At 37.0% G+C, this 9041-nt stretch overlaps 1 protein-coding gene across 1 annotated transcript; it reads left to right on the top strand.

Moving 5' to 3' along the window:
• Window positions 1-330: 330 nt before the first annotated feature.
• LOC107038240 (peptidyl-alpha-hydroxyglycine alpha-amidating lyase 1) lies at window positions 331-6616 on the top strand. Its single transcript, XM_015257231.1, has 5 exons — window positions 331-838; window positions 1320-1503; window positions 2187-3209; window positions 4602-4805; window positions 5733-6616. The coding sequence occupies exons 1-5, from the start codon at window positions 740-742 to the stop codon at window positions 5936-5938; spliced, it is 1716 nt and encodes a 571-aa protein (XP_015112717.1). The 5' UTR covers window positions 331-739; the 3' UTR covers window positions 5939-6616.
• Window positions 6617-9041: the final 2425 nt, after the last annotated feature.

Below are 9041 nucleotides of genomic sequence, written 5' to 3'. Positions count from 1 at the left end.
TATTAATTATTAATTATATAATTGTTTTTTTTAAATAAAAATATATAAATCATATCTTTTATATATTTTTCATGTTTTTTTATAAATTTGAAAAATATATGCAATTGGCCCATATTATATATTTTAAAAAATATTTTTTGATGGGGATGTAGGTCAATGGAATTTTCTGTGGAATTTTCATGTGCCTGGAGGATAACTGAAATCTTGTTATTAAGGACTAACAGCCCCATCTGTCAGAGAAATTCCAGGAATTTTACTGAAAATCGATCGTTACTGTGTTGATAACAGTGGTCCCTACCCCTCGGTGGTACCCCAGTGGAATTTAGCGTCACCTGTTTGACACGTCGCGTTTCCAGTGCTCAAACAAGAATTCCACTAAACAATACCATTTTCTGACTTTCAACCACTTAAAGTCTTAATTTTTAATGGAAAAATTGTACTTGTACTCAATTTCGATTTTCTCCGGAATTGACAGTCAGATTTCGGAGCAGTGGTGATAACCCGCGGCAGTAGGTCACAACAGCTGTGTTTTTTTTTTCGATTTTATCTTTCATATTCGACTGATCTCAGAGCGGGGGAGACTGATTGGTATTTATTCATGGATATTTCGTAATAACGGGGGACGTTATGGGGAATGTGAGGGGTTCGTGGGACGATTAGAGGCGTTTTCGAGCTAATGTGAGGGCTGCGAATCAACTGGTGTAGTTGACAGTGCCCTGATGACGTTTGGATACGAAAGATGACGCACTATCGAACCCATAGAATTTTCAATATTTTTGTTTTGTTCACTTTTGTAATTTGCGTTTGTGGCGATCTCCAGGATTTTTTAGATCTCCAGGTAAATATTCATCTTCAACGATTGAAGAAAAAGCTACAATTGTTAATGGAATCAAATTTAATTTTTGTGCTAACGCTTTTCAATTTTTTGTTTGCAACAATATGGCACTTTTAAATTTTTTTAAATTTTTGTCTTTTGTCTGCTCTTTTTTGTAATTTTTAAATTGCGAACCCATAGAATTTTCAATATTTTTGTTTTGTTCACTTTTGTAATTTGCGTTTGCGATCTCCGGGATTTTTTAGATCTCGAGGTAAATATTTATTTTTAACAATTGAATAAAAAACATCAATTGTTATTGGAATCAACTGCAATTTTTGTCCTTCCGCATTTCAATTTTTTGTCTTTTGTCTTCAAAAGAGCACTAGATTTCATTTTTTTGTAATTTTCAACCCGCGGTTTTTTCGATTCAAACTAGATTAGTTCGAGAAAATATTGTTTTTTCTCTCAGTGTGGGAAACATGTTTTGCTGCTTTTATTTCAGCATAGAAGACCTCATCAGCCTGCCACGAATTTCGATGATAATGAATTCGATCAGGAAATGGAAGAGACCCAACAGGTAGAAGACGATCATGGCTGGGATTTCGGGAATTTAAGGAGAGAGGGACAACTTGGCAGTGCGCCAGTCCTTCCCAAGACATCTAACATTTCCTACATTTTTGATCCAAGTATGTATTCCCGAAGTTCATGAAAAATGGTCATCAATATAAACTATCGCATTATCTCCACAATGAGATGATAGTTCACAGAGACAGAAAGACTAGAAAACAGAATGTTTAAATTTCACAAGTGGTTAAAGGTCCTCAGGTCATGGTCTTCCTTTCACCGAATACTAAACTTAAAAGTAAATTTGGCTTCAACCCCTATGACTTCACTTCATCGTTCCTCCCAAATTCGAGGCATAATAAGTCGCCAAGTTCCTGTAAGATTTGACTTCTTCAGGAAAAATTACGTGACAATTTCGTACTTTGGCTTCAACCCCTATGACTTCACTTCATCGTTCCTCCCAAATTCGAGGCATAATAAGTCGCCAAGTTTCTGTAAGATTTGACTTCTTCAGGAAAAATGACGTGACAATTTCGTACTTTGTTCGGTGCTGAACCTGAAAATTCCCTGAACCTCTTAGCTTTCTCCTCTTCCATTCCTACAAAAATTTCCGGAAAACGATTCCCGATTGCGGATTACGTGAATTGTTCCATGATTTTTACTGAACATTTCTCTCCCCTCCCTGTACTTTTAGAGACACGCAGATTGACGAACTGTACTACATTGCATGCATTTCCCGACATTAAACGGACAGCGCGCTTCGCTACTAATTCCCGTCCTCCCTGTAAACCGCCCTGAATTTCAGACATAAAATGGGACAAAAACTGGACATCAACATCCACCCTGGGTCAGCTGTCCGCGGTGGACATAGATCCCGCTGGAAACATAGCAATCTTCTGCAGAAGAACGCGCGTCTGGGGACAGGACACATTCGCCACGAACAACAAGTTCGATCCGCGCAATGGCCCCATTCCCGAGAACGTTGTAGTCCTCCTGAACAAAGAGGGTAAAAAAATAATCGAGTGGGGAAGCAACACGTTCTACCTCCCCCACGGTCTGACGATCGATGGCGACGGGAACTACTGGCTGACGGATGTGGCAATGCACATGGTCCTGAAGTTCGCTTCATCAGAAATAGATAAGAACACAGAGGCCCTGAAGAAGGCGGAGGCCTCGGGGCCTCGACGAGAGACAACAATTGACCTCAACGATCTGTTCAGAGACTCGATAGTGAAGCCCTCGCTGGCCCTCGGCGATCCCTTCGAGCCTGGCAACGACGATCAGAGATTCTGCAAGCCGACAGCAGTCGCAGTGATGAAGAACGGTGACTTCTTCGTAAGCGATGGCTACTGCAACTCTCGTGTCATAAAATTCAACCCCAAGGGCGAGAGAATCTCCCAATTTGGGAGGGCCTGGTTGGCTGGGGTGCACCACCAGCCCTCAGCCTATTCCCTGTACGTACCTCATGCCCTGGCACTCGCCGAAGACCTCGGATTTCTCTACGTTGCCGACAGGGAGAACGGCAGGATCCTCTGTTTTCATGCGCAAAACGAGAGCTTCCACAGGGAGTACAGGCATCCCGCTGTCGGCAGTAGAGTTTACAGCGTCGCTTATGCCAAGGGGAGAATTTACACTGTCAACGGAAATGATTATTTACAGAGCTTTCACGTCAGGGGGTACAGCTTGGATGTCAATTCCGGGGATGTTGTGTCGCAGTTCGGACCTGGGGAGGACATGAAGGCTCCGCACGATCTTGCTGTCAGCCGGGATGGCAGGGAGATCTACGTTGTCGAGCTGGACAGCCATGATGTCTACAGATTCCTGCAGGGTAATGTATTTTCTTGTTTTCCTGGAGATCGATGATCATTTTCTATAGGTTTTGGAATATTTCGTCCATTTTTGGACGAAAGAGGTCGAATCAGCAATTTGAGGAAATCAATTTGCGAAAAATCGACGGAGGTCGGGCTTGAAATCACGCTCTTATTAATTAATGCACTCAATAGTTGAACATAAATTTAGTCTCCGGGAGTTTCTTCATCAAATAACCAGAACTTTGATGAAGTTTTCGATTTTTCAATCACGGAACTTCGTAAAATGAATACACTGATGGAAAGGATTAGTTATTGTTAACTATTCAGTCTCACCAAATGTTCGTTCGTTAATAGTTAACAAATCCACGTTTGAGGAGCCTTGTTTTACTCGAGTTCTGCTTTTCAAGTGAACCATTCGTTCACTATTGACAAATATTTGGTCATATTCAATTCTACCATTCGTTAGTAGTTAACGAATCTCGTTTGGAATGAATGAATGAGTCTGTCACTGTAGACAAATCAGTTATTTGTGTCCAAAAATCTGTTGTCTACAGATTTCTACAGGGTAATGTATTTTCTCGTCTTTCTGGAGATCGATGATCTTTGTTATAGGTTTTGGAATATTTCGTCCATTTTTGGACGAAAGAGGTCGAGTCAGCAATTTGAGGAAATCAATTTGCGAAAAATCGACGGAGGTCGGGCTTGAAATCACGCCCTTACGTTCTCAGCTAAGTGTTTACGTAATTCTTTCTAAAAAAGACATGGGTGATGCCTCGAAGAAATGGGGTTCGTATGAGTGATGCTCATACACTTAATGCACTCAATAGTTGAACATAAATTTAGTTTCCGGGAGTTTCTTCATCAAATAACCAGAACTTTGATGAAGTTTTCGATTTTTCAATCACGGAACTTCGTAAAATGAATACACTGATGGAAAGGATTAGTTATTGTTAACTATTCAGTCTCACCAAATGTTCGTTCGTTAATAGTTAACAAATCCACGTTTGAGGAGCCTTGTTTTACTCGAGTTCTGCTTTTCAAGTGAACCATTCGTTCACTATTGACAAATATTTGGTCATATTCAATTCTACCATTCGTTAGTAGTTAACGAATCTCGTTTGAAATGAATGAATGAATTTTCTCGTTTTGCTGGCAATCATAGATGATCATTTTTTATAGGTTTTAGAATATTGTGTCCATTCTTTTTTGGGCGAAATAGTACGAATCATCAATTTGAGGAAATGCGAAAAATCGACGGAGGTCGGGTTTGAAACTAATTTTTTGATGTTACGGCGTAAATTTCCCATTTTTAAGAAAAAACTCAAGAAATTTCATTTTTTGTTCCTTTCGTATCGTTTCCTCCCTTCGCAATTAAATGACGATCGAATGACAGTGAATTTCCTCTCCAGCCGGCACTTCACCACCCCCTGGAGCATCCACCGAGAAAGCACCCCCAAAACATGGGCCTAAACTCCTGACAAGCACAACAATCGGTGAAGAACCAAAGAAAGTGGGAAGCGTGACGATAGCCCTCATCACCATCATCAGTTCCACGATCGTCATTGGGCTCTGCATAGCAGTGGCCGCCCTGGTCGCCAGATGCCAGAAGAGAGGTAGTTGGTCAGGCCTCGATGAGCCCAGTATTGAATTCAGACGGCTAGTCGATTGAAATCCTTATTATTTAGTTCACCTCGTCGCAATTCCCGCAATCCCCTCACCCTTTGCTCTCTTTCTACGAAGTATTTTGGGAGAACTGATCGTCTTCCTCTCGTGTGATGTTACTTTATTCATTTTATTCCGATATTTTATTATTCGAAGGCATAATAAGTCACTTAAGACCTGCTGTGAGCATCTCGACGAATTTATACTCAGTGAATTCGTTAATTAAGACACTTTGGTTGTGCTGACACATCGCGGAATCCATGAACTTAATTAATCTGAATTAATTTATCGCTCTCGAGTACAAACGAAATCAATAGTATTATATTCTTCTTAAGTTATTGTGCAATGTCCCATTGATTCCTAGAGGCAAAAAAAAGTGATTATAATCAATTATTTTCTTTTTTTTTGTTCATTTTTTTTTCATTTCCTCATTGATTATTTTTTTTATTTTTCTCCTCCGGTTTTAGATGTGATATGTGTCAGGAATTTCATGATTTCGATGGTAATATTTAAGAATATTTTTTTATGAACACAGGGGGCTTTAGTTGGAAGGATTCAACAAATTTGTACTCAATGATTTTCTTAATTAAGACACTTTGGTTGTGCCGATATTAATTAACCTGAATTAATCTGCCGCTCTCGAGCACAACCGAAATCATTAGTATTATAATTTTCTTAAGTTATTGTGCAATATCCCATCGATTCCTAGAGGCAAATACAGTTAATTACAATCAGTTATTTTTTATTTTCTGTTAATTTTTTTTCCTTTCCTCATTGATTATTCTTTTTATTTTTCTCCTCCGGTTTTAGATGTGACATGTGTCAACAATTTCATGATTTCGGTGGCAATATTGAAGAATATTTTCTTATGAACACAGGGTGCTTATTATCAGTGCGTAGGAAGTCTTACTGGGAGAGTGATAGAAAAGAAAACTTCAAGCTGTCGCGAGTACTGGAATCACGACAGGGTAAAAAGGGCTTTCGTCGGTTCGACAAACGTCCCAATACCAAGGACTTCAGTAAATTGAACACAGAGCCCGAGACATCCGAAGATGAGCGCGGAGAGGAGAGCCTCATTATTTAATAAATAACAAACTGCAGGGGATCTAACCAATCTTCGATTGCATTTTTATTCTCATTTTATCGTGTAATTTCCACTTCTGTGAATGCGTTTGTGTGAATTTTTTTTTTATCATTGAATGGCGAGAATTAGAGGCGTATTTTTTCGTTTCGAGTAATCGTGAAAAATCAAGAAGTCGCGGGTAATTTTTTACTGTTCATTGGAATAAAAAAATACGCGATGAATATTCTTCATTCAAATGGATAAAGTCATTCAAAACCGTCGATTCGTGGGGACTTGACGATTATTTTACGGTGTTAATTATTAATGAATGATGGAAAGAGGTAATGAAACTGATGCCAAGTAGAAAAGTCTGATATTTACCCCATCAGACGAAACTTAATGGACCAGCAGACACAGCATGAAATTTCGAACATATCGAGAGAATTAAAACGTTGAATCAGTATTAGCCCTCGATCAGTGCACTTTGTGCATCTCGCTCCCTCTACGGATACACTGGGGTGGTTCATCACCCCACCCGATGTCACGTGTTTATTCTCGCCTGAGGCATGACAAGAATGTAAATTTAATTTTGCAGTTCAAGGAAATATTTATTCGAACAGTAGAAATGTGAAAGATATGAAAAAAAATTCCGGTTCTAAAAAACTTTATTTATTTTCATGTGATCCCAATTTTCCGGACATTTTACAATTATTTTATTGTTTAAACTTTGCAGGTCTGAATTTGAATGTCGATATTGAACCATTAGAATACATTTGAAAAATCTGCAAAAGAACAGAAAATTTAGTTTCGAAGAAAAATTGATGAAATTAAAAAATTGTCATTTTTGAAAAGTACGCGCATTTTTTATAAATAATTTATTATTTTTAAAGATTGAAAAAACGTATATGCAATGAAAAAAATTGAAGTGCTCATAAAAAATCCAAAATTCAAATTTTAAATTTTGAATTTGTAATTCCAAATTTCTAATTCTGTTATTTTTTATTAACACATTCCCCAAATTAATGAATATGTTAATAACGGTTGATAAAACCTAATTTGAATGAATAATTCATAAACAATCAATTTTCCACCATAAAATTTTTAAAAAATAAGGATTTTTAAAAAATAAGGATTTCAAAAGCTTAAACAATTTCAATCATTTATTTACAAACAACGAATGTTTAAAAAAATAATAATTCTGTTGAAAATGTAATTTTGATGACGCTGAATATTCATAATTTTTTTTTAAATTTTTCTCACGCAATTGAATTGACAAATTTGATGATTGAAAATGATTGAATCCATAGTATGATCTGAACTGAATTGTAAAAGTGATGAGCAACCCCAGTGCACCCGTAGAGGCTTAATTGAATAATTAATTACCTGCAAAAAATCCATCTGAATGTGAATTTCCACCGGTTCATCTGTCGCTTGACATAAAAAATCTGCATTTCTCTGACATTTAAATTCCAATCCTGAAAGTGTATATTTTCAATAAAAAAAAATCAATGTTTGTATGAGTGTAATGTTCATTACCAGACGATGTTGAGACTATCCATGGATTTTTAATTCATTTACCTTCCTCCTCGAGGTGGACGGCGGGGGGGGGGGAACCATTGGCGAGAGGTCAGTGTGTGCAAATTGACATTATACACCGTAAAAACGGGATAAGAGAGGGCATGAATGGCCAGTACGAGGTGCTTGCCAAGATAACTAATGCGAAATGGTGTTAAGTGACTCAATGATTACCCCATTATGTATCTCTGGATAATAATAAATGCTCACAGTGGCTTAAACGTTGATTACAAAGTCATTAAGTGAATGGTTTGAGTCTACATTTTAATGAATTTCAATTCGACAATTCGGGTTTATCATCAATTCAATTAATTAAATCTCTCGTCTCTTTGTTAATTATTTATTTTATACATTCAGTTGACCTCTATACACAACTATACAACGATGAAAATGATAATTCATTCATTTATCGATTTCCACTGGAACTCATCGTAGAACTGAAGAAAATATATCAAATTATTGCTGTTAATTTTCCCTGCTAAATAACGGAAAACAAATGATTCATCAACAATTACACATATCAACACTTTAAATTAACATACTTCCAAAATAATCTCACCCCCTTAGATCCCATTGAATCATTTACGATCAAGTCTCGTCACTCGTGATTCGAGGATACTTCAGTTATATTTCAAATAAAAATTCTATTTGCTTTTAGTTATCTTTACCTTCATTTTTGTACATTAAAAATCGTATACATTTTTGTGATACACCGACAACTTGCCTAAATTTAATTACGATTAAATCGATTAAATTTATGGTAAACTCTACCCAGTTAAATTCGTAACTAGAATATTCAATCTTTGCACGCGGCATTGACGAATACCCAATGAACCGCTCGATGTTTGCATTATTCATGTCAATGTTCATTATGACTTCATCAGAAAAAAAATCTGTAATACCATAATGGAGCGTTGGCTGAGAGAAAAAGAACAGTCTATGCTCCTTAATATCACAATGTCCAAGTATACTCGTGTTTCATTATTTTTTTCATTCATTTTTATCATCAATTTCTTTAATACGATAACTTATCATCCATTATTGATGCTTAATGTATTTTATTATGTTGACCGTAAGACGTATACTTTATTTACAAAAATCTCTGCACATGTCTCCCAAATGCGCAACAATCAAACAGTTTTTTTCTGGTTTATTCCTAGAATTGTTATAATATGTGTATTTCTTGGAATGTCGAGGCTCAAGGAAATTCCGAGTGTTCGTGTTGTGAGGTGAAGACAATTTTATTCTCTTCGAATATTGATTATCAGTGGAAAATGAATCCTTCAGTGAGAAATAAATGGGAATAAAAGAAAATAGAAGATTTTGTTGGAATTTCCTTGAGCGACTTCATGCCATGCTAAGTTCCAGATATCTTGTCACTTTTAATAATCTTCATTCATGAATACCAAAGCCATTGGCAATACTGGCTGTCCCAAATGAACGAAATGAAGGGGTGAGTGGGGTGAAACGTTTTTCATTTCAAAGGTATTTTTGGGGGGTTTAAAGGGAGATTTAATTCGAGAAAATTGTCATTTGCACGGGAAATATT

This window comes from Diachasma alloeum, unplaced genomic scaffold (assembly GCF_001412515.2).
Source record: "Diachasma alloeum isolate Michigan unplaced genomic scaffold, Dall2.0 Dall_scaffold_00279, whole genome shotgun sequence".
In the NCBI taxonomy this organism is placed as follows: Eukaryota; Metazoa; Arthropoda; class Insecta; order Hymenoptera; family Braconidae; genus Diachasma; species Diachasma alloeum.
This window is presented reverse-complemented; position numbering and strand designations above follow the sequence as displayed.

Coding starts and splice junctions, on each gene's coding strand:
- LOC107038240 (XM_015257231.1), top strand. CDS start 740: ATGACGCACTATCGAACCCATAGAATTTTCAATATTTTTGTTTTGTTC. Junction 839..1,319: donor AGGATTTTTTAGATCTCCAG/GTAAATATTCAT, acceptor CTTTTATTTCAG/CATAGAAGACCTCATCAGCC. Junction 3,210..4,601: donor TGTCTACAGATTCCTGCAGG/GTAATGTATTTT, acceptor TTTCCTCTCCAG/CCGGCACTTCACCACCCCCT.